At 37.9% G+C, this 27057-nt stretch overlaps 3 protein-coding genes across 3 annotated transcripts; 1 reads left to right on the forward strand and 2 right to left on the reverse strand.

Annotated features, from left to right (window-relative positions):
• LOC137063242 (60 kDa lysophospholipase-like) lies at positions 1 to 25374 on the reverse strand. The gene is made up of 8 exons (XM_067434290.1): positions 25161 to 25374; positions 5031 to 5156; positions 4878 to 4961; positions 4443 to 4569; positions 3309 to 3421; positions 469 to 654; positions 282 to 392; positions 1 to 6 (listed from the first exon to the last, which is right to left on the reverse strand). The coding sequence occupies exons 1-8, from the start codon at positions 25167 to 25169 to the stop codon at positions 1 to 3; spliced, it is 762 nt and encodes a 253-aa protein (XP_067290391.1). The 5' UTR covers positions 25170 to 25374.
• Positions 16845 to 20825, forward strand: LOC137063711 (uncharacterized). The gene is made up of 4 exons (XM_067434973.1): positions 16845 to 17020; positions 17913 to 18104; positions 19496 to 19592; positions 19685 to 20825. The coding sequence occupies exons 1-4, from the start codon at positions 16922 to 16924 to the stop codon at positions 20644 to 20646; spliced, it is 1350 nt and encodes a 449-aa protein (XP_067291074.1). The 5' UTR covers positions 16845 to 16921; the 3' UTR covers positions 20647 to 20825.
• Positions 21047 to 23292, reverse strand: LOC137063710 (uncharacterized). Its single transcript, XM_067434972.1, has 2 exons — positions 22857 to 23292; positions 21047 to 22180 (listed from the first exon to the last, which is right to left on the reverse strand). Exons 1-2 carry the CDS (start codon positions 23275 to 23277, stop codon positions 21174 to 21176), a joined length of 1428 nt encoding a protein of 475 aa, XP_067291073.1. The 5' UTR covers positions 23278 to 23292; the 3' UTR covers positions 21047 to 21173.
• Positions 25375 to 27057: the final 1683 nt, after the last annotated feature.

A 27057-nucleotide genomic window follows, 5' to 3' on the forward strand; every position in this document is an offset into this window, starting at 1 on the left:
TTATGCCTACAGACAGAGAAAAGTGACATGTCTTAAAGGGATAGTTCACCAAAAATGAAAGATTTACTCAATGTCAAGCCATTCTAGGTGTATATGACTATCTTCTTTACTTGCGAAGGCCATTTGCCAGAAGCAAGTTATTTTAGTTTATAAAGTTGTAAATATGGATATATTTCTTACACAAACAACTTCATAAATCATGACATTAAACCACTGGAGTCACCAGAAGTAAAAATCTCCCTTCCTGTTTAATATTTAGATTGTCTTTGTGTTTTCTTTACCTCCTTCTTTTCTATACTGAGGTCCTGTTTTGCCAACACATAGGAGAGCTTTGATAGAGCAGCTTCTGGAGTCATATCAAACCCAGCAACCACACCCGCCTTACTTAGAGCCTGGGACGGAATATTAAAGTAATACACACTCATGTAGTACACCCATATGAGGTCTTTCTCAAGCAAACTCCCATACCTGTCCAGTGGCGTATGATATTGTGACTGTGCCCCTGAGGCACTGAGTGCAGTTGACAATGATGAGTCCTCTATCAGTCGCGTTACGGATCTCATTCAGCAAGTCTTGGCGATTATCAGGGGCGTTACCACTGCCATAGGTCTCCAAAATGACACCCTCCATAGGAGCCATCAAGAAGGCCTTAACCTGATTTGAAATTTTGAAAATGTAATCTGAAAACTTGCATGTCGATATTAATTTATTATCAAACATTCACAAGCCCTTTTATTTCATAATGTAATGTAATTCTGAGTGAAACAGAAAGTTTAGAGTAGCTGGGAGCCTCAGATCACAGATAGAATTAAGTTGACAAAACTTAAATGGTTTAAGTATGAACAACTTGATAAAATTAACTTAATTGAGTGTTGAGTGCATTCAATGCTAGTTGAACTAAAAATACGTTCACTTTACTTGAAGAAAATGTGGAAACCGATTGCACATAGTTTTTTAAGTCGCCATAGCTGAAAATGACCGATTAAACTATGTTGAGAATAATAGTAAGGTATTTAAGATGTTTGCGGAACATAACACTGTTACTTAAATGGAATGACTGAAGTAATATTACTATCAAATCTTAAGTAAGATTAGTAAATATTGAGTAGGCCTATGTTAACTAGAATTGGCATTAAACTAACTTGATCTTTATTACTTAATTTACTTGGCAGGTGTTAGCTTTCTTTTAGCTGATAATTAAATTAACTTCATGTTTCCCTTTAAGTTTGATTTGCAAAAATAAGGCAATTAGTTTCCAAATGTTTTTTAAGTAAACTGAACTTGTTAGAATTTACAGTGTATATATATTTTATATTTTAAATAATACATTTTCTAAATATTTTAACTTTCTCTTATTTTTAATTTACCAACACAATTAGGCAGGGTTCATTTTGATTTAATACTGACTTTATTGCAATATATTTGTAAAAGGATGCTGAGGTTAGAGCTGCCAGGCAGGTCAAGAGGAAGACCAAAGAGGAGGTTTATGGATGTAGTGAAGGAGGACATGAAGGTGGTCGGTCTGAGAGAAGAGGATACAGATAGGACTAGATGGAGGCAGATGATTGGCTGTGGCGACCCCTGAAGGGAACAGCCGAAAGAAGAAGACTGACTTTATTGTCTTGTGGAGAAACACAACTATGTAGGATCCATCTATTAACAGTCACTACAAGCTTTTTATTCTTTTATTTTACACTTTCTTGTGGTGTGTCCCATTGGGATCACAATCTAATCACATTGTCAAATTGTTATACTTGAGGGTGTTTGTGGCCCAATGGAGAAAATAATTAATGAAACTGAAGATTTAATTAAAGCTCTGGTAGACTCCGAGCCTGGTACAGCACATCTGGAGCTGGTACCAAACATCAGCACACCCAAGGACGTTTCAAAGGCATCACAGGCACAGGCCTGAGATGCGAGATGAAATCAACAAAGCTTTGTATTTAAACTGGGTCATTAAAGTAGTATAAATGTGAAAATATTTTTTAATTTTGTGCCTTTTAGACTGTAAAAAGACAGAAAATTGATTTTTGTCTCATGGGGATGAAATACAACAACTCCCAGAATGCACTTGTAGTGCACTCCCAAGCCATGGCTACTGGTTATACAGTGTATATATATATATATATATATATATATATATATATATATATATATATATATATATATATATATATATATATATATATATATATATATATATATATATTATTATTATTATTATTATTATTTTTTTTTTTTTTTTTTACAGTCCTGCGAAACACGGAAGTAAAGCATCGCCGCCATTGCTGCGTGCCTAGCTGCTAAGGACTTAGGTGTACTGCTAAGGAGTAGTGCGTACACCGCAGCACCGGGACATTTCGGGATTTTCATAGTAAGTAATACAATCATTTTGTTCAGTTACACTATAATTAAAAACTCAATGTGTCTTTTCAATAACGTGTGAGTGAGCCGAACGTCACAGCACAAACGCTGCAAGAGGGATTTCATTGATCAAGAGCTCAGCGCAGAGCTGAGGTAAGCGCGGCAGTCATTTACAGCGCGCGTCTGGCGCATTTTCAGATCGCATATGGAAGCTAAACTTTCATAGTGATTCACTGAAAAGTGGAAACACTCACTTTTCTCTTCACTGCTCCATTATGAATGCCTGAGGCCATGCTGTGCACATTTACATTCGGTGAGTGAGATCCCTCCCCTTTCGGGTTGAAAACATGCGGAACTAGCTCCCTCTACTGGCTGTAGTCTTTAGGCTCTGGCCAAAAAAATCCTCAGATGATGCAAAATGACAATTTTTTTCGTAATCTAAGGATTTTTTTCCAGAAATAAAATGCATAATTCTATCGTCTCAAAAGGATATGAGGGGGGAAGTACCATAATTTAGGATATTCTACCCGAGCTCCGATTGCTCCCCTATAACAGACAAATTGAATGAATAAAATAATAAATGAATGAGTCATTTATATAGCGATTTCATATGTACTACTGTAGACCCAAAGCGCTTTACACTCGTGTCAGGGGTCTCTCCTCAACCACCACCAGTGTGGTGTACAAAAGTACAAAAGGAGGAGCAGTGGAGGAGGAGGGATGCTTCAGGAACTAAAAAAGGGGAAGAGGTAAGCTGCTGGTTTTATACCTTGGTATTAATTGAAATATTAGATGGGTGTACTCCTCCCGAAATTACGTTTATTAGCTTCACGTAAATTAAACTCTCATCATCAGTAACAGATAGAAATTTACTAAACATATTTTGTCACTCAACATTAAAGATGTTTGACCAAAATATGTGGCATATTGCCACACAGTCTTACTGTATCAGTAGTAATCCCTGGGAAGAGTCGGAGGAGACCCACATTCTGGTTCAGTTGTGTGTTGACGGTGAATTTGGCTGGTGTGCTTGGTCGCCACACAGTGTCCCAGTTAACTAAACAATAATAAATTATCATTTTTACATCAGAATACAAACATAAGTTCAATTACATCAGTAATGAGTTAGTTGACATGAAATTGCAAGCTTTTGCAGTAACCATTTGTTGTGACACTGTCTGTTAAGCTACTTGAAATTTACTACAGATTGTGAGATGTTTACTGTACAGTTGCTGGTCATATAATCATCAAAACATTTATTTACATCACTATTTCCATTCAAAAAGTTTAACTTTTATCCTGATAGATTTCAATTGTTTATTTCTTTTAATATAATTATATCTTAATATAATTATATAATCTAATTATAACTGACAACTAAGGAAATCCCAAATTCAGTATCTCAGAGAATTTGAATATTGTGAAAAGGTTCAATATTAAAGACACCTGGTGCCATGGCACAACAATGCAGAAGAGCTGAAGGCCACTATCAGAGCAACCTGAGCTCTCATAACACCTGAGCAGTGCCACAGACTGATCGACCCCATACCACGCCGCATTGCTGCAGTAATTCAGGCAAAAGGAGCCCCAACTAAGTATTGAGTGCTGTACATGCTCAAACTTTTCGTGTTTATATTTTTCAGTTGGCCAAGATTTCAAAAAATCCTTTCTTTGTATTGGTCATAAGTAATATTCTAATTTTCTCAGATACTGAATTTGTGATTTTCCTTAGTTGTTGTCAGTCATAATTATCAAAAATGAAAAGAAATAAACATTTGAAATATATCAGTATGTGTGTAATGAATGAATGTAATATCTGGAATTAGTGAAATAAATCAACTTTTTGATGATATTCTAATTATATGACCAGCACCTGTGTGTATGCATGTATGTGTGTGTGTGCGTGTATATATATATATATATATATATATATATATATATATATATATATATATATATATATATATATATATATAGCTTATACACACAGTAAACTAATTTCACAATCTATAGTAGATTTCAAGTAGCCTAATATTTCTGACTAATGCGGACATAAATGTTGGAAGAACTGGAATTACTGTTGATGTCAACTTCAGCATTGGCTAATGGTGGAAGATTTGGTGAGGCAAATCCATTAAAGCTTCCAGAGTCAACCTTGGTGACACGATTGCCTCTGTACATCTTATGGTGAAAATAGAGGCAAACCTGTGGAGAAATAAAGAGATAAAAGGATATTTTCTTGTCACTTACTAATTTTAAACAGTTTTATGTCCTGTTATTGTGCTTCATTGTGTGTCAGTATTACTAAAAATTACACTATGTGCATATGGTCAATTCACCTATGCATCATGTTTTTGGATTGTAGGGAAACCCAGGTTTAAGAGTACCCAGAGAGTCCCAGACTCATAAAATGTATTTCATATTCAATAACATTATACACAAACATTTTTAATATCTGTATCATATTGCTTTTGCAATGGATAAAAAAAAACATTTCTTAAAATAAATCTCACCTCAGGAATGACAAACTGTCCTGCAATCAACAGCGCCCCCAAAAGGTTGTCCCTCCCATCACTCCTCATCTCAAAGATGGGCAACTATCACACATAAATTGATTAGTTAAAGGAATAGTTCACTTAAAATACCTTTAAAAGCCAGTGAGTTACCTGTGAGCCAGTGAGGACGACAGGCTTTCCCAGATTCTCACACATGAATGATAAGGCAGAGGCGGTGTAAGCCATGGTGTCAGTGCCATGCAGAACCACAAAGCCATCATAGTCCTCGTAGTATTTCTACGAACAAGGCACACAATTCTCATTACTGACTGTCTAAAGACTTGGAATCCCATACTAAACATAGACAAAGTTTCAAAAGTTAAGGTGGACGTTTGATGGGAGTATTTCTTTGTCAAAAATACTACTTCCGGTTAGTCATAAGTTTCGGCAAGTTTTTTGAGATCATGCGTCCCCTTTGACGTTAATGGGGGCGGAATTTCCTTGTATGGGCCTTACGGACAATTCTACCGGAAGCGCGTGAGAGAGAGAGAGGGAGAGAGCGAAAGTAACAGGCTACGCCCATCAAAGCGCTGGCTTGTAGGATGCTGGACAGGTGATGTGCACATAACAATGTCACCAAAAAAGTGCGTTTTTGGTTGCCAGACCAAGACAGTCCTGCACAGATTCCCCAAAAACCCTGCGTTAAGGCAACAGTGGATGGAATTTTCTTTTCCGGATCAGCAACTGAGTTGCGCGAATGTTTATATCTGTTCGCTGCATTTCGGTGCCGACTGTTTCATAAACAAGGCCCAGCTTGACGCCGGCTTTTCCAATCGCCTAATGCTGAAGGATGGAGCAGTCCCAACGTTAGAACCGCGGGCGGTGAGTTAGACTGCTTCAAATGTCTGTGTTTTTGCCTATGCTCATCAAGTAGCCCAAACATGATCACTTATAGTTACTATATATATTACTATATATAGAAATTGATCAATGGAGCATGCGATGTGTAGTGCGTGTACATTTGTTTAGCTGGCCACTATATGTGTAACTTTATGTTTGTGTATTGTAAAAGCACTCCAAACAACAATACACAAAGAGTGGGGAAATATGTTGAACTAAATAAGCACGCTTCTTCATTCAAATGTGCTACTATTCCGTGTTGTCTACACAAACCACGCGTAAACACACACACACACACGTGCACAACTGCACTTCCCACATGTACACCTTCAAAGACAAAAATACGACGATATAATTCAAGTATAAATATGTAAATAACACAAGCCGCTAAGCATATTATATAGTTAGTGTATAACTTGTACCACATAGAGACGTCCTGCTCTAGTCGTTTTTGCTGCTGCTCCTGTTCAACTGCAGCCTCTGGGTCTGATTCCGGATCATAGATGTATGGCTGTATCTGATTAAAAGCCATATTTTTAGTTTGAATAAAGTTTTTCCCGCTGTTAGGGATGACAGCTTTACGACGCACTCAACACGGCGGCGCACACGTCACTATTTAGCTCCGCTCACACCCGCTCGGCTTTTTTCGGAAAGACTCGGAACAGCGCATCTTTCTTATATAATTATTAAAAAAATAAAGACTTTTCGGAGATATGCAGGATGCAATGCTACTCTATAGGTACTCAAGATTGACATGACACTGACTGAAACTGAGTGTTTCACCCCCCCTTTAACATTGATTTAACAGTAGGCTTGTTTGAGATGCGCCTTGCCTCGCCTGAAATAAAGATCAGACTACGCGGCTGCAGTGAGGGGAGGAGTGAAAAAAGTGCAGGCAAGCCGGACAGTTCTCTCTTCTCGTAGTGGATCAGACACCTGCGAGATCAGTTGCGGATATCGCGGGATTCACACTCGTGCGCTTTGTTGCTGATAAACTGAATGTAATTTAAGTTCTGTTGCTTTTATATGAAAATAAATATAATGAACAAGACACCCAAAGTTTTTGTTATTTATTTCCTTTTGAAAGGCCTGTTTATCAAGCATTTTTACTTTAATTACACACGTTTTTATGTATTTTATTAATATGACAACAATCACAACCCACAGAAAGATTGCACAGTCTGAGAGTTTGAGAATATTCACACACAATTTATACACATAAAAACATGATATTAGAGTTTTAAAATCAAATATTTTAAAAAAGAACCTTACATTACGGTTGTTTAAACCATTGTTGTTTCCCATCATGCTTTTGCTCAGCGCAGTCGGTGGAGAGCAACTGCTCTCGACTGCAGAATCCAATACATCCGCCTTTTGCTCGCGAGAGATTTTTGACATACGTCAGCAGGACATCAGAGCAAGACGGACTGCCCTCGGACACATTTCTAACCGGCATGCATCTCGCGCTGATCACCGGTGATCGGTTCTGTGCAGATTTTGCTCATCTCAAACAAGCCTAATGTTTCAATGGTTGCTTGCTATCTGGGTATAAGTAGCCTAGAAATCTAGACGCACCCTAGTGGCAGGAAATCTAATTTGCAGCCAACATCTAGCAACTCTCCAAAGATTTGGGAGCTGGAAAAACCAAACTCTGGTCAGGCCAATCACATCGTGTATAGAGTCAGTGGGCGGGGCTTAACATAATGACGGCAGAGTTGCAGCGGTTCCGCATGCTTCTTGTAAACAAAGATGCTGGCGAACGGCAGTCTTTCGAATTGGCTTTGACCGTGACTCTGGAAGACTTGGAGTTAAGCTTTTCTTTGAGAAAAGATCAAAGAACACCACTAAAGTCTTTCTTAAAAATGTAAGATGTGTTCTGATTTTTGCAGACCGGAAACGGCGAAAGTTTTAATGATCAACTAGCTCCGCTTCATGTCGCTCTGGTTGGTTGTAGCGCTATCCTATCGCGTGCAGAGGGAGTTTGAAAGACAACCGTTTATCCCACCCCTCGGATTGAGCCGTCAATGGTGAGTTTCCAGACCAAACATCTTGATGCTTGTCAGGCTTATGTCAGGTTAGGGTATAAGCTCAAAATTGCAAGAAACAAAAGTCAGAATTCCAAGAGATAAACTTGCAATTCTGACTTTTTTCCTAACATTTGAAATCATGGAATTCTGACTTTATAACTTTTAGGCTTACACTGCACATCTGCTTGTCTTTTAAGCATTTACAATTTTTTTTAGCAAATTGTCAGTGCTTAGTACGTTTTTAATATTGTACAGGTCATCGTAACTTTGGACTTTTCTTAAATTGTGCTTGATAAATTGATTTACCTTCACCAAATAATTTACCATGACATGCTGAGTCCTGATTAAAATCCTTACAATCCTCCTTAGATAATAAACTTGATTCAATTGCATGGCAACTTATGGCAGCACCAGTGTTTTCTCCTCAGGCTTGTAACATTCATACAGCTTTGTTTTTTGTGCGTACTCCTCATCATGCAGAATGGGGAGTTTGCATAGAGCTTTAACAAGAGCATTGGGTTCTGGAGACAGAACTGCAAATATAGAAGAAAAGCATGTAAGAAAGTTGCATCTCAACAAATTCAGATATGTACAACAGTAAGTGCTGCATGATTAAAACCCCTGGCTCAGTTGCTGCATCATGTTTTATCAGTTTAATTCAGCATTTTGTAGCGCTTTGAAGAAGCTGTATACCAAAATGACAGTGTATCATCTATAGCCACGTACACAAATTTGGACTTGAGTAATATGGATAACATTTACAATCTCTTTATGAGCTTTTTGAAGTGTCAAAGTAGTTGTATGGACTGTCAATGAAGGGACAGAAATCTCTCTGAAGGGTGGGTGTTTAAGCTCGGCTCATACAGCAAATGAGTTTATGGGGTTATTCATATTTGGCATGCATATTAGGAGGGTAGGGTGCCGATCTCGGATTTTAGCCGGAACCATAAGAACTCCCCCATATCCCAAGCTGCATGGGATAGGAATTGTTAGGAGGAAGGTGTTGGGGTGGAGGAGGGATGCTCAAAACTGTCGTGAGACAGAATCCAGGCTGTATATATGTATTATTGTGCCAATTGAACTGAACTGATTATCAGAATGCTAAATTGGATGATTAACTGAATCTGCTCCTCCTGAAATTTATTGATAAAGCATAAAGTTTTACATAAAGTGAGCAGGCGTGGGTCTTAATTTTGAATTCTTAATTTAGGCGTGGGTCTGTTTGAGCTATAGGAAAGCTCCGACATACATCTCCGTTCCCTCCAGGGAACGAAGGTTACCATATGTAACCGAGACGATTTGTTTCGTGTTTTCTCACCTGTGTGTTTAGAGGGTTTTGCTGACAGGTAAGTGGTGTTTAGCGGTTTCTACTAAAGAACCATGTATTTCTGAATAGCCTGAGGCTGGGATTTAGCAGATACAGTGTGCGGAGAGCATTTGCTCAATATCATTATCTAATTTGTGACGAAAGTGGCTTTTGCATCTCTCTCTCTCACTCTCTCTCTCTCTCTCTCTCTCTCTCTCTCTCTCTCTCTCTCTCTCTCTCTCTCTCTCTCTCTGTATATGTATATATATATATATATATATATATATATATATATATATATATATATATATATATATATATATATATATATATATATAATGTATACTAGGGATTGGGTAATCTACACACAGTTTATGTTCTTCCCTGGCAGCGCTGCTTTGAACCTACTTTGGACTTTAGGACTCACAACCACACAGAGAGCATGTTTCAGCTGCACACCTCTCCGTAAATAAATTAAACCTGTGATGATTATACAGTTAAGTATGCCTCTCGCATTATATGATGTGGCATACAAGTAGTTGTCAATTGCAGTTCAATTAATTCAGGACGGTCCATTAGCCATTAGCATTTGCTCCAGAGTCTTGAGTGAAACAGAACAGGGGATTAATGATAAATATAAACAATGCATTAATTACATCGGGAGGAGCAAATTAAAATCATAGCATTCCTCAACAGTTTCCAGGATCCCTTCACCATCCCATCTCCTCACTCATAGCTGGTTCCTATTCTCTGCCAGAGGTATGGGGAAGAGTACTCTTGGTTCAGGCCAAATTTCGAGTTCGGAGCTCTCCCCTCGGACAATATGCCAAATATGCATATTAATCTACAGTATTTGATCATTTGTAAGTGTGAACTTATGAAAAAGCAGAACTCTGCTCATTCTTTTGTAAAACTGAATGTTTGTAGGTTCATACAAAAAAATATGAAACTTATGTGAACATGTTAAAAAATGCTACTGCCGACTGGCACAAATACATATATTATTTATTTATTTTTAAAATGTTGGTAGGGAAAGAAATATTGCTATTTCAACGATTAGATGCAAACTTTATTTCTTTGATTTTTACTCTGCATTAAGAAAATAAATGTATAAAGAGTATAACTTAATAAACAGTTCTAAACAGTAACACTAAAAGATTGAAAGTGCATTCCTTTGTAGTGTATCTGAGTTCTTTGGACCTAGATAAGATTTTATTAAAGATAAGGAGTGAATTTTGTGAGCTTCCAGAAGCTGTGTTATGGGCAGAATTTAATGGCTTTAAAGTAGGCTTATAATTGTAAGTGTAGAGATCTGGCTGACATGGTAAAATAAGGCACACGCCAAACTTTAAACTAAAATGTCCCATTGCCTTTAAAAATTAATATCATTTTTGTTTATCCAGGCTTATACTTAACTATATTCTGAAGGCTTTTACAGAGGGATTTGTTGATATATCATTCTTATTCTGAGTTATAAGTTCTTTTACTCAAAAAACATGCAGCGAAAATTAATATTTATCTATTGTCAGTATTCTCTAATTTACTAAAGCACAAAATAAGATCTCCAGAATCCACTCTGTAAATGTCTAATATGTCAACATATAGAACCAAGAATTTTAAACCTGGTCCTCATGCCTCCAGTCCATTGATAAGGTCCCTGCTATACTTTGCAGAAGAGTCCAGCTAAGCGTGTTCTTTCATTGGAAAAATATATCGTCAGACACGTCCCATACAAGCTGCAATCAATTTGGAAGGGGGCACATTGTGGCTGGCACATGTGCTCATATGCTTCTTGCCACACTTGAGGGGTTATAATTTACTGGTCAGAATGGGTAACATGACTGTGGTCTCGTACTTAAATACTATATACTTATATACTCATACTATTGTGTTGATTTGGGACTATATTATGGGGAAGCACAGGCGAAGCACTGCTACTTGGGCGCAGAGATATCATGCAACACATTGCTATCGCTCAACAGCCACAGAGGACATGAGGATGTGATATCTCTGTGCCCAAGTAGCAGTGCTTCGCCTGTGCTTCCCTATAATAGTCCCAAGTCAATATCTGTCTAGGAAATCGCCTAGTCTTAATCTGCATCGCTATTTGTACTCGTTGTTAATACGCAGGCCACAAAAAGTAATTAGGTAAAAGTAATTAAAGTAAAAAGTTTGTTTGTTTTTTAAATCACTTTTACTCGAGACATGCTAGCTCGCAACATATGATTTTGTTCGTTTTGCTAAGCTAAGCTAGTGCGACTGCGACCCTGCCAAACTAAAACAATGCATGCACTGAGACAAAAATGCATTTGACCACATATCGAAATGTAGGGAAGAAGTTGAATAAGTCCTATTTCTAAAAACGGTGGAGTGTTTCTTTAAGGTACTTATATGTACCATTTACCATTTACACAAAGATGTACCTTTTAACTGTTGTACCTAGGGTACCGCCCCAGTGACAGCACTGTACAGTCTAAAGGATTGCATTCACATCAGCAATGAACCAAAAAGGAAACAATTTTTCATTTATTTTTCCATTGCATATATAGCCTACAAAAATATTTTGGATTGATGTGGAGCATTTAATTAAAAAAATGTGTTTTGTGTTAATTTAAAGCTGAGTGGATTTTACATATTAATATAATAAGGCATACTTCACACAATTATTAATATTAATGGGAAAATTTCACAATCATAAAATGAAATGTTTTTCTTTTCTTGTTTCAAAAATTAATTTAAGCTTTATTGTTCAATTTTGTATAATTGCACAAGTAAAAAGGCTCTCATAACTCATAACATAACATAAAATAGCACCCATGTCCTTTTGTTTGTTATAGTAATTTTGTTCTTGTCCTCTGGCACTGTTTTTTTTATTTATTTAACTTTATTTACTCTGTAATTTTGATTTAAATGAACATTTCTCCTTGTTTTGTTCTGGTTATGGCATTATTAAAAATAAATTTAAAAAAAGACATCAATCGAACCCAGGTGCACACCAAAAGTGCTAGTGTGAGGTGGTCTAGGCCTAGGGTTCAGTTCAACTCAGGTATGGTTATTAACACGTTAATTTTGACAACCCCATATGCTAACTTTTGATGATTTCGTTTGCGAGCTAGGCGGTTGCCTAGGGCGACAATTGTGTTAGGGCCGCGAGCGCGCTCTAGTGCCGCCCATTACTTCCCATTAAGCATAGAATCGGAACAAGCGAAATACAACATAATGTTCATTAAACATGATCATCATAGGGCGCCCCCTCAGCCACACGTTTAATTACTTATCAACCTGATTATTAGATTGAATTGATGGTGATTATTGATTATTAGTTCAGGCGTTAGGTCAGGCAAGTGCTCATCTTGCGCGTTCATCAAAAATGAGGCGTCTAAACCCCGCGGATGCACAGGGACGGAAAAAGAGAAAAAAAGAAAGGAAGAAAATCAAAAGAAAGCCCAGTATAGAGGTTAGTATTATCTCAGCCAATAAGTTGTCAAACAAAATAAAATTACTTAGTATCAATCTTATCAACTAATATTTATTTTATAAATATTATTAATATTGTCACTAAGCTATCACTTGCTAGTTTTCTACATAACTAGGCCTTCTATACGTAATGCAAACATTGCTTCACTGACAATAATCTACAATAACCTACATGGATGTCATTTAAATATCAAAAGTCCAGTTCGTTATGAATATGGATAACGTATGCATGTTATTTATGAAAAGTACAAACGCTCTCTACGGGCGTCGGAAGGAAATAAATACGGCCTCTCGTTTTTTTTTTTTTTTTTTTTTTTTATTGGAGCAGCCTAACGATAGATGCCATATTATTTACATTAAACACAAATATGCTGTGTTCACCAAATTCATTACAGTGGCTGTAGTGTAGGGGTAAGACGCATGGCATCAAGATTTGATGCCGATCGATCAGTGGTTCGATCCTGCCTTTTGCCACACTCGCTCTGTTCCCTTTTCCCGTCATATATCAGATCGGAAAGGCATTTATTTTCAATAAAAAGTGAGAAAATGTTTGAAAAGTGGAAATAAAGCGTCGAACGTGTTTAATAATAAGTGCTTCTCGGTTAGGGGTAGGCCTAGAAAAACAGACATGTGCTGAATTAGAATAGAGACGATAAAAGTGAGTGGGGTGAGGAGGGGAGGGGAGGGGGGCGCAAAACTCCATCTCGCCTAGGGCAACCAAAGAGCTAGAGCCAGCCCTGGCAAGAACCAACACGACTCATTAATATTCATGTGGAGCTGATGTGCCGATGTAGGCTAATGTGTTTTAGGCCCTGCGTCTGATGGCTGCTTACACAACAGAGACAGCACAAACTCGTAAAGAAGGTCAATTTTGAGATTTTGGACCATTTTGCATTTTGTATAATACATTAAATTTAAACTTTTTGAATTGTCTGGATTGGTTATATTATAAAAAAATAAATAACTATTAATAAATATAACCCTTAATAGATAAAGAACCCTTTAGTAGTGATGTTAACAGTGACACCAAAGCTCCGAAGCGTGTCACAAAAATGAAACCATTTTCTGTGAAGCTTTGTATCGATGCTTGATTCGTTCTATCAAAACCACGTGACCAATGACGTCCGAAGCTTCGTTTCACAAACACCCACATGACTGATTCAGAAAGGATTAAAAATGCGCGACACAGGGCGTGCCCTTGTGGGTTGTTGAGGTGTATTGCGTTGCATTAAACGTGTTTTTTTGTATTGCGCGAGTTTGTTATGGAACCTGCTGCAAAGAGAGGGCGTTCTGAAATGTGGGAACACTTTCATTTGATTTCGCCCAATAAGGTTGATCATTTATTTTCCTTGTGTGCATGCATTTATTTAGCATACTTCCTTTATTCGTGAGTTTTATTTGTTTACAAACAGGAAAAATGTTCACATTCACAATACAAAATCATATCTTTAGGCTATAGGTTTACGTTACTAGGAGTATGCAATGGAACAGATTGTGTCATATAATGATATATATAATATATTGATTAATTCATTAATTTATTAATCAATCCATTAATTCACTTTTTGCTTCTAGATAATGCGTCGGTTGCAAAACATTTTGCGACACAGCGCTTTCCCTCACTTTCACCAGCAGAGGTCCTCGTTGAGCTCTGACTTGAAAAGCTTCGAGGAATGAACCTTTTTCTGATACAACTGTGCTGAAAGCTTCACTGGTTCAGAAAGCTTCACTTCGCCATCACTACCCTTTAGGCCCCGATCACACAGAACGCGTTTTTGCAGCGAGAGGTGCCTTTTTTAATAGATTTCGGTTAGCAGAGAGCGTTATGCGCCCAGGGCGCCTCGCGTTTTAACTGCTGCCCCTCGCGTTTTTGAAGGAGCGCATGAAGTTGAAAAAAAGTCAACTCTGAGCGGAAAAGCGCCCGACGACGTCATCACGTTTATTTTCTTTTGTCCAATCGAATGAATGGAGAGGCGGGCCTTCCGTTGTGTTGACTGTTACATGATTTGACTGACAGTACAGGTGATTCGGAGGTTGCCTAGAAACATTAAAAAATACCCGCAGCACACTGCTCTTTTCTGAATGAAAAAACGATTACCAAAAAAGGCAGTGCAGTGCGCCTCGCTTTTTCGAACCTAAATGTGTTCTGTGTGATCGGGGCCTTAAATGGTCCAGGATTCACTTGGATGAACTTTGATTCAAAGAACCATCTGGGGTTCTTTTTAATGAACCCTTTAAAATGGTTCTGTATGTTGGGGTTCCATAGCCTATATGAAGCAGGTGACAGAAACATTTCGGGTTCTAAATAGAACCATATCTTTTAAGAGTGGGTAAATCATCAAAGCCCCGTTTCCACCACAGGAACTTTACCCAGGAACTAGGAACTTTGAGTGGTACTTCGTGTGTTTAGACCGCAGGAACCAGGGTATAAATGAAGTTCCGGGTAAATATTTCCCCCTCCAAACGGCCCTGCTCGCGGGGTAGTACTTTTTCAAAGTTCAGGAACTTTCGAGGGCGGGACTTGGGCGCTGAACATGCTGATTGGTTGAGCTGACGCAGCATTTAGGTTCAACTCGGCATTTTTAAAAGTCTTACACGCCGCGCTCATGTTGACAAGAGAGGAAAGTTAATTTTTCTGAGGGGTTAACTTTTTATTTCGTAAGTTATAAGATAATGAAGATAATGTTGGAGTAATGACACAGCGTATATTGCCCCAGGCAGTTTTTTTACTTTAACTGCGCCTGACAGAAGAATTATTATTTTTTCTGAGATGATTATTTAAACAAATAAATAGCTTATAATAACTAAATCCACCAAATCTTTCAATCGGTACACACAAAAATGATTACTGTCCGCTAGGGCTGTCATTTTTGAAAAAAATCTAATTCGAACGGATATCAAATATCAAGCAAGGCATTCGAATATATTCAATTATCTACAACGCCGTCATCTCCAGCAGCTGAATGTGTTTACGGATGCCATAGCAACTCTCAACGGCCACCAGGACTTTACGGTTTTATAAAAGCTATTCATTTGTTGTAAAGTGTAATAATCATCTCAGAAAAAATTAATTCTAATGTCAGGCACAGTTGAAGAAGTTGATTGTTTGCTTACATAGGCTTAGGGACAGTGTCATTATGCCAACATTATCTTCATAACTTCTTATGAAATAAAAAGATTATCCCTCAGAAAAATGTATTTTCCTCTCTTTTCATGCTTGGTGCATGAGCGCGACGTGTGCTCTTCAGTGGGGCGCGCGCTGTTGTCACATAAGGACGCACACTCAAAAGTAATCCGGTCAGGTCATTTACATGGTGAAATGTTGCGTTTGATCGATTCATGAAAAGATTTATCCACCCATCTCAAAACGATTACAATTTCATTCAGTTTGGGCATTTTTATTACGATTGAGGTGTTTATATGGAGCATTTTCCTTCAGATTGGACTTTTAAACTGATTACAGTGCTCCATGTAAACGCACCGACAGTAAAAAAAAAAAAAAATTGCGCTACATGGCACTTTAAAAACCGGATAGTTTATTTATAGTTCGATATTTCACGTCATCTTCGAATGCATATTCGAATATCGAATAAAAAGTGACAGCCCTTGTCCGTCACTGGCTTGGAGGAACAGTCGCGCGCAGTCCTACATCACTGGACTAATTTGCCTAATCTTCTCGGAACTTTATCGCGGTCGAAACGCAGACAGCTGCAGGTCTGGGGGGGAGAAAAGTTCCTGTAAAAAAGTTCCTGGTACAAATTGTTCCGGGTAATTTTGGTGGAAACGGGGCTCAACACTATCATTCCTTAGGGCCTACATGTATTTGATTGAAAATACATCGTAATCGGCTAGAATGCATGTGCGGGTTAGGCCCCGATCACACAGAACGCGTTTAGGTTCGAAAACGCGAGGCGCACTGCACTGCCTTTTTTTGGTAAGCGTTTTTTCATTCAGAAAATAGCAGTGTGCTGCATTTTTTTAAATGTTTCTAGGCAACCCCCGAATCACCTGTACTGTCAGTCAAATGAATGGGTGCGTCTCAATCAACTACCTAGTTCAGTAGTCAGGGCACTGATCAGGGATTCAGCCCATTGACTTATGTCCTGAACAGTGCCCTGACTAGGGATCTGATTGAGACGCACCCAATGTAACGGTCAACACAACGGAAGGCCCGCCACTCCATTCATTGGATAGACCTTTCTCACAAAAACCGGAAATACGTAACCGTTGTGGAGGCGGAGTTCCTGTCAAGCGTCAACAAACCAATACATCACTCGGCAAAATCGGCAAAATGGACCAGAGAATAGTTTACACAACCGCACTAACTAACCTGCCAATTATAACATTTGCGGATGTTTCAAGACTCGTGGAGGAAAACTCAATCACCAAAAATAAAAAAATTAATAAAGGATACAAATTTTTCCACGAGGAATTTGTTCATAATTATCAAGGTAAGTAGAGAGCGATCTGGCTAACGTTAACTTTTACTGAGTGACAAATTATTTGCGTGTCCACTTAGACATTATGTATGTATAGTAGGACATATACTATATTACTAAAACATTAAAGTCTGCTTTTAATTAGGCATTATGGTATCAATTTGTTCTGTTTATGGTTGTCCAAGTGAACATCTTGTGTGTATGTTAGCGACAATAATGTTACCCGAATGGTATCATCATCAGTTAACATTTTTCTCTGGCAATGTCTGTATTTATGTCCGTGTGTTTGCGTGTCAGTATCAAATGTAGTAAACGGGCAGATTTTTGTGAGGGCTAGATGCTACCCATCACAGAGGAAAAACGAGGAGCCTCACAAACTAGAGGTTTGACCACTGAGTGCTCAAGTTCCCTGTTCATATGGTGGCAACCTGCTTTTCTTACTGCCGTTGCAGTACTGTTCACTCGCTGCAGTTGCAGCTCTTTCTGCTGAGTTTCTGCAGAGTTTCTGCACAGCTACAAGTATAGAAAAGTTCTCACAAACACACTCTCTTGTTTGTTTGTTTGTTTAGCCTTGCTGGCCACAGGAGAGCTGTGTTATATAGTGTTCTGATTTAAGAGTGATAGAAGGTGATTTCCAGCATAAGTCTGGAAATCTCCCTCAATTATGTGCAGGAGCTGTGACTGAACTATTTCTCTTCCATCTCATCTATAAGTTTTAACTCTCTACTGCTATTTCAATTCTTTCCATAAAAAGTTATTTCCATTTACTCCTGACAGTGATGTACTGTCATGAACATTGATGTACACAATTCTTATCAGCATTTCCCTATGTGTGTGTGTGTGTGTGTGTGTGTGTGTGTGTGTGTGTGTGTGTGTGTGTGTGTGTGTGTGTGTGTGTGTGTAGATATCACTTGCTGCTGACAGTGGACGTCTGATGGCCTATTCCTGCAGCTGCGTAGCTGGAAAAGGTTTCTGCAACCACATTGTGGCCCTCCTATTTCAGACTGCACATTATTTGCAGCTTGGCAAGAAGACTGTTCCTCCACCTCTGGCCTGCACAAGTGATTTACAGCGATGGCATAGGCCGAGAACACAGGTGGGTTTAAGATAAGGTTGTTTATTTAGCCAACTCTTTTTCACATGACTTAAAGGGATAGTTCACCCAAAAATGAAAATTGTGTCATAATTTATTCACCCTCAAGTTGTTCCGAACCTTTATGAGTTTCTTTGTTCTGCTGAACACAAAATAAGATATTTGGAAAAATGTTTGTAACCAAGCAAATAGAACAACCATTCACTAACATAGTAGGGGGAAAATATTAATAAACAAAATAAAAATAATATATAATAATAAATAATGTTAGTCAATGGTTGCTCTATTTGCTTTGTTACAAACATTCTTCCAAATATATTTTTATGTTCAACAGAACAAAGAAACTCATACTATGGAGCCAGAATGGTGACTTTAAAATTTGGCATCACAAATTAAAATTGTCATTGAAAACAAAAGCAGAACTGAAAAAGGAAACATTGGCATTGAAACATTTGCATTGAAAACAGTTGTATTGGCATTGAAACAAGTATTGGCAATGAAAAAAATAAAATAATTAAAATCTTACAATCTTATTCTTTTATTATATTGGGATTTATTTATTTTTAGCCTGCAAGTAAGTCTGTTTTTTTATTATCTGCCAATAAACATGTAAATGGCAGATAAAAAAAACAGACTTACTTGCGGCTTGGAAGTTCCCGGTAAACTGGACATTTGTCATGCCAGAGGCTTCAGAGCTGACGACGGGTTCCAGTAAAGTGACGCTCGGCCTACTGCTTCAGTATACCTATATGCAAATGATATGCAAACTACGCTCTACTTACCCCTCCCCTCTCCACGCCAAAACCGTGACAGAAAGTTGAAACTGAAAATCAGTGACATTGAAAAAAAACTGACATTGTAAAAAAAATCTGTCACTGAAAAAGAGTGACATGAAGAAAAAATCTGAAGATTGTCATTGAAAAATACAAATAAATCCCAATACAATAAAAGAATAAGATTGTAAGATTTTAATTATTTATTTTTTCATTGCCAATACTTGTTTCAATGCCAATACAACTGTTTTCAATGCAAATGTTTCAATGCCAATGTTTCCTTTTTCAGTTCTGCTTTTGTTTTCAATGACAATTTTATTTTGTGATGCCAAATTTTAAAGTCACCATTCTGGCTCCATATTATACAGGTTTGGAACAACATGAGGGTGAGTAAATTATGACTATTTACATTTTTGGGAGAACTATCCCTTTAAGGATGGATGATTCAAATACTGCTACACACACACACACACCTCTGCCTGGTCCTAATTAGACCCCATTCACTTCATTTCATTTGTGCATTTCATTCATAGTACTGAAGGAAAATAAAAATTAAGTGGAAGTACGTAGGCGGGTGGAGCCAGGCTACACACAGCAATCATATTTTATTCTGAATTTTAGGGAATCCATCCAGAACCTGTGAGTGATGTGGTGGTGCGAAAGCCAACAACAGTGGGCAAGAGTGGTCTTAGGTCCACATTGTACCAGGCATACTCAGGTCTCAGAAGACAACTTATGTCTATTTTAAATTTACTAGAAAATCAAAATGTTGAATTAAATGTTGACTTACTGTATCTTTTCTTTCTTTAGGACCATTTCCTGATCCTGAATTGATGTCTGCTGGAGCCAAAATGCATGATGTGCAACCCCAGCCTCTCATTGCTCTTGTGTTAGATGGCTTGTCTGAGATAGAGCTGACGCCATCCAAATTTGGCCCTGTTCCACGTGGATCCCCCCTATCATACCATTGTCCACCTACACTAGAAACATCCAGTGACCTTATCCTGCACCATTTGGCTCCTGAATTCCCGGCTCTTCCTTTAGATCAGCATCATTTCTATAACCTGGACTTTGTTCCAACATTGCACCAACAACTGCACCTACAGTCATTGCAAGTGTCACCACAAATGGCAAGTGAAATTGAGAAGGGGACCAGGCAGCAGTCCAAATGTCCTGCGTGGGCGCAGTTACGTCAACCACGGTTAACTGCCAGTCGCTTTCGAGAGGCCTGCTCTTCCTGGGAGGGAAATGCAGATCCAGAGGCTGCAGCAAAGGCCCTTGCTGGGCAAATGATAAGAGGCTCCAAAAAGCAAACTGCTGCAATGATGCGAGGTCTTCAAATGGAGTCAGAAGTCCTTAACAATTATGCTAAATTCAGGGTAGTTAATGTACTGTCTGTCGGATTTGTCATTCCCCCAGAAGCACCACATCTTGGGGCTAGTCCAGACGGTAGGGTCTATGACCCTTCAGAGTCACCGCCGTTTGGACTTGTAGAAGTGAAGAGCACTACAAAACATGATGCTTCACAGGTTGCGCACCTTAAGAGGGAAAATGGCTATGTCAGCCTGAGGCAGTCACACCGATACTACTGGCAGGTTCAGGGACAATTAGCCGTAACTGGCCTTGAGTGGTGTGACTTTGTCACGGACACTCAAACAAATGTATATGTTGAAAGAATTTGGAGAGATGATTCATTCATACACAAAATGAAGGACAAATTAGACCTGTTTTACTACAACACATACATGGATGTGTACTTGAACTCGCACTGAAGACCGAACTGTCCTAAACTTTCATTAGATATTTACAGGTTTCATGTTAATGAATCAATCAATCAATCAGTTTCTTGTTTCTCACTATCTTTTGACTCTCACATGTCTTTTAAAATATTTGCTGCAATGCTGTAATGGGAATGTTTTATTATTAATCAGTTGTGCTTACTTATTTAACATTTTTTAGGTTCCTGAATTAACCCGTATAGTTAATTTATTAATCAGTTAAATAAGTCAAATAAATTATCACATTACCTCACTAATGTTCCTTCTTGCCTCACTTACTGGTACTATAAAATGCAAAGTTATTATGTTAATGTAAAAAACTGTGACATTAGTTTTTAAAAAAACAAAAAGTTGTTTATTCAGTTAATGGCTTTAATGTCAAAATAATCAGTCGCTTCTGGTACACAGAATATAGTTATTATAGAATACAGTTATTTACAGATATACATCAATGACAAAAAAAGAGCAAACCTAAAACCAGGATAAGTATGCAACATCACATGCAATATACTCTCCAGATCTCAATCTTCTTCAAAAGACAAAGGTCCTTGAAAATTCACCATAACACAACAGTTGTGCCAGATCTGGCTGACAGTGCCCATAAGTGTGAGAGGTACAGGTGAGTCCCAGATGTGATTGGACTTAATTCTGCCTATGACCCTTTCGACCACTATCCTGAGACGCGCTATGGCTTGTGTCTTCTCAGTATCCTCTCTTGTAAATTGGGCTGAACGCTTGAAGGGTGGAATGATAAGTTTTGCCCCAACACCAGAAAGGAGATCTTCGATGATAAATCCTTTGTCGGCCATCACTTCATCACCTGACTCAAGTAAGGGAAGGATTCCGCTGATCTTTGTTATCTCCTTGTCAGAGATGCTTCCAGTGTACAGCGGTGAGAAGAATGTCACTAAACCGTTGGGAGCAACTCCGATCAGTCCCTTCAAGGTTGTCCTGTTTTTGTAGTGGGAGAAGGTTTCTGATTGCAGGGTCAGTGAAGAGGCCGTCGCCACAGCAATCTCAGTGCAGTCCAGTATGACACGGACATTGGGACAGTATTTCTTGAATTTTCCTGGCATGACTGACTTCACCTTCTCCCTACTCACCCAAAGAGGAAGCGTCCCCAGAATGAAGAAAAGGTAATTGGCCCAGGTGATGGTCACACGGCTCACAGTGGTTACACTTATCTGGAACATGTCAGCAATTACCTGCTCCTTCATGCCAACAGCTACTCTCATACAGTAAATTAGAAATTCATCAATTAATGGCATGCTGCGAGGGGGACTGGGACTGGTGTTTTCACTGGTGCCTTCACTTATCCTCTTTGCTTTACTCCAGTAGACCAGTTGAGAGGCAGATGGGGCAATGGAATCCCAGAAGATCTTAAACACGCGCTCTGATGGAAATTTAGTGTAAAATCTCATCTGGTCATCTGATGCACAATACCGGCTGAAGAGGTCAGGGGGTGGTAAAGCTTTTTTAAGCTTGGCTTCCAGGTCTTGGATATAATCCACGGTCTCATCTAGAATACCTGTAGTGAATGAGAATTAACAAATTAATTCAGTCCTTCGTTAAATTTAGTGAAATTATAAAGCCCTGTGGATAACAGTATTTATTTTATCAACTTCAAAAGTTGATGGAAATGAACAATTATGCCAATTTACATAAATCTCAGATTACGTAGCTATAAAGAATCAGCATTACATGACACGTCTTCCTTGACCAAGATGATATCCTGTTTGTCCAGACTTTGGTTACAGTTCAAAATAGTTTAAACATCACGCAGTGTGCACATTTCTATTTTTTTAGCATACAACAGAATACTTTTTTATAAAATTATAGATATATTTTTATTTTAAAAGCAATCTATAATAATAATAATAATAATAATAATATTATTATATTATATATATATATATATATATATATATATATATATATATATATATATATATATATATATATATATATATATATATATATATATATATATATTTAGAGGAGGCATAGCACTGAATATGAATAAATTATAAATATGAATAGACATGAAACAAAATATAATAAAAAAGAATGTAAATTAACATTATTAAACAAAATATATTTCACAGTATGGAGGCATTTTGCAAAAGTGAATTTGCCTTATTTAATCATGCCAGTTATGTAAACTGTATGTAAAACATAACATTACAGAAGGTGGAATTTCTTACCTGCAGGTGGTGGTGTTGCATAATCGTGGTCCAGTTTCAAAGCTTTATTTGCCATTTCATTAATCTCGACTCCTACCGACGATAATGGTTGCCGTTTTTGGCACCGCTCATACACAGAATCCCTTTTTCCTTTAGGGGTGAAGTCATTCCAAAGAAAAAGGCTAGGGACAGTCTCTGGTTTCAAGCGGCGAACAGTGATCCCTAAAACGTAGTCATCTGTTGTGAAGTGTCTACTGCAGACAAAAGTGCTCCCTTTTCTAATAGTAAAATTTGGTCCTTCATCCCGCCGAATTGCATGAACCCATTTCCGCCGAACTTCACCATCAACAGGGAAGGAATGAAACGACAGATATGGCTGCTTTTGCGAGTAATTAGAACAGCCTGGTACGCTACAATAACATTTGCTCGTCGCTTGCGCCATTTGTTTAACTGTGGAAAGTGCGGGGCGGAAGTACGTTACCACAACTGACACGTATTTCCGGTCTCAAACGCGGAAGTTGTGATAAAGGTCTATTGGACAAAAGAAAATAAACGCGATGACGTCGGGCGCTTTTCCGCTCAGAGTTAACTTTTTTTTTAACTTCATGCGATCGGAACGCTCCTTCAAAACGTGAGGCGCATAAGCAGCGCGCATAACGCTCTGCCAACCGAAATCCATTCAAAAAAGGCGCCTCTCGCTGCAAAAACGCGTTCTGTGTGATCGGGCAGTAAAGGCTACTTGAAGTGCGTTCCTCCTCCAGGTTGTCTCGGGTTCAGCCCCGGTGCGTACCAAACTCTGCATGACAGCTTTCACATTAACGTTAGTCATTTTTCATGTGCCAATGGCTCAATATACGTACAGCGCTTTGCAGAGATTTACTGCGAACCGATCGATCCGCTCTGAACAGTGCTGCGCGCTTCACCTGCACATATATATTTATTTAAAAGTTGAAGCCTTTGCGATTTAAAAATCTCAAGAAGCCAAATCGTGATTTTGGTTTAATTCTATCCAATTGTGCAGCCATATATATCCACACACACACACACACACACACACACACACACACACACACACACAATATCACTTCATGCAAACAAGCTCTGTCTCATATTTAACTGTAGACTAGGCCCATTAAACGCGTGCTAGCCTATGTACATTTATTTATTCGTATTCGCTAATATTTAACACAGACCGACTTTTTCGTACGTGCAACATAGGTTACATGTATTAGGCTACATCATGTAGCCTACGTAGCTAATATTCATAAGGTTTTATCCACTTGACCAGCCAACTTAATGTTTTATCCTTTATTGTGTAGCCTATAGGCCTAGCCTATTACACAAACATGTTCCTATATAAATGTGAATATTGTAGGCTACTACACACATGAAGGCCTACACACATTCACGGAATGAGCTAGGATATAGTGCATGCAGCATGTTTTGCTTCTGACTGTTGTTTTATTTCACATGATTTGCTCGATAGGATATCTGTTAGTGTTTTAAGTTGTATTATTTTGTAAGTTAAAAGGGTTTCTGGCGTGGGTGAGTTTTTGGGGTTACCGCTGTGGATAGGTTGACGATTGTTCAAACAACATTAAGACTAGGCTATTATTATAATTAAAAAAGTCATGGCTGTGCTCTTATATTAAAAATAATATAAATAAATATATAGGCTAAGTGTTTTAATATATTTCCGAAATATAGGCAGTAGCCTATACCATATTTGATCACACATTTTTATGAAATGTAGACTATTAGCCTATACACACAATTAAATAGGCCCTACATTTATGCTATTAGTAAATAAATAGGCTAGTCACATTTTTCAATATGAAAATAAATTCCTATTCAATAGCCTATGTAATATATATATTCGCACAATACCAGCTAGCCTATATTATTCTGTATATATTTTAAAATAATTTTGTATGTAATTAAACCTAAAGGTTTTTATAGGCCTGTGTTTTTTATCTGTATTTTTTAACGAACAGGTGTTCTGGTCAATGTGAAAGTGTAACTAATTTTTTTTTTTTTACTGGCCTATTAAAGAAAGTATTCGGAAACACAGTGCTCGTTTTGTTTAAGATGTGCATAATATAATAGGCTATGGCATGCATTTTATATAGGCTAATTGCAATATTTTAAATGAGTAAAAAATTAATAATAGCTTTTGTAGGCCTATCAATAATACAAAAAATACAATTTTATGTGTGCTATATATCTACCCTATGCATCTTCATAATTCTATGAAAAACTGTGCCAGTTCTGTTCAATATTAGTTGTCAGTATGAACCCTCGAGCAGTTCATCTGATGGTGTTTACCGCCGTCATGCAGAATCATTCCTATGGTTCCGCCGGTGTTTAAGACCAGGACCCTCGCCTCGACATCGGTATTCAGATCAGAGCCGGAACGGTCGCAGGAGACTCTGCTACGTCCCACGGCGCTTCGGCAGGGAGACTTCTGCGTCTGAAACACATCGTATTGATTTAACCTGTTATAACTCAGCGATGTCATGCTTGCTTAAGCATAAACCTAACCAACTAATTATTTCAGAGACAGCGCGTTGATTTTAAACATAGCCATAGGGTGCGTCTCAACCAGCTTCCTAGTTCAATAGGGCACTGATCAGGGTTCAGGGAGTCAGCCATTGACTTATGTCCTCATCAGTGCCATGGCTTATTAACAATAGGGAGCTGATTGAGATGCACACACAGCAACTCGCAAATACCATGCAACTATAGCCTAAATGAACTTAGTTACTTTTACACTTTTATTAACCCAAAAGTATAATTATATTAGAACATTTTAAATGTGAGTTTTACAATGAGTAAAAATAATACTTTGTCTTATCAAATCCAGTTATTATTTTCAAAACCTTACCAGGAAATGCAAATCCATGTCCTTTTTTTATTTGTATAAGGCTATGTGAATTCACTGATGTCTGTTGAAGATTATCGTGCAGATTTACAATTTAGGCTTCTCTTTTATTTTGTTGCAGACATGAAGTGAAACTTTGTTTAAGCCAATGAGGGCGCTGGACAACTGTCATGTGATTGCGAAATAAATTGATGATAAAAAAAAACAAAAAAACTGCGAATTCCATAAGGACACACAACTTAACTGCTATTGCGAAAACACGACCTTTAAACAATTGCACGCTCATCATAATTTTTTTTCTTTTCCGTTTTCCTTTTTATTCCATTGTTCTAAAAGTTGTTCAGATAACCCAGGCTGAGTTAGACTTTTATTTAATAATATCTCACAATATTAAACGCAAAGTATATAACATTAAAAATGCTGGGCTGTGATATCACTAAAATATTAGCCAATTAATTAAGTTAAATCACACGAAAATATTGACCAAAACTATATTAACCATATAGGCTAGGTCTTAAGAGTTTGGATTTTTTTAATTGGTTTTCTTTCTTCATAAAACATACCAGTACAAAATTAAATAAATAAATACACAGTATACAAAACAAACAAAATAAATTATAATGAATAACAATAATAATAATTATAGGGGGAAGAAGAAGGGGGGGGGAGAGAGAGAGAGAGACGCAAACGACAGCCGAGGACATGCTAAACGTTCAAACAGCCTGGTTACATTTTAGATCTGTGATAGTCTGATTTTATTTTAGATTTTGGCTTCCAAAGATTATAATAATATTTATGTCTAGCGCAACTTAATTCCCTTTGCAGCAACACTTCTCCCTAAAATTTAAACGTAATGAAAGAATCAGCACGATCAGTGATTGTTGTAAAATACAGTCTGTTGGTAAATTGTGGGACGCGTTTAATAATAAAAAGAGCGATTAAAAGCACAAGAATATGCACACGAGATTGTTCCCAAGTCGACGCGCGCGCGCTCTGAAACACCCCGCAACGAGACGAGCAAATTACACTTTCGGTTTCACATTCGCGTCTAAACGATCAAATGTACACAAACATCTATGTCAAAATGACCGGCTTGGAGAGTCTCTTAAACACAACACAGTTTGTGTCTAAAATGGACGTAGTTATTATGGATATAGTCGGGAGAAAGTGTAGTAAATCTGCTTATTACCAGTCGCCTATAGATCTGCACGTCTGTCTTAAAGAGGCAGCGGTGTAAATAAACATGCTGACGAATTACTGCGAATTAAACAACCAAATGCAAAGAGAAAATCTCTCACAGCTCTTGATTGAATAACGTCAGCTTTAATAAGCATTAATTTA

This window comes from Pseudorasbora parva, chromosome 24 (genome assembly GCF_024679245.1).
Source record: "Pseudorasbora parva isolate DD20220531a chromosome 24, ASM2467924v1, whole genome shotgun sequence".
NCBI lineage: Eukaryota > Metazoa > Chordata > Actinopteri > Cypriniformes > Gobionidae > Pseudorasbora > Pseudorasbora parva.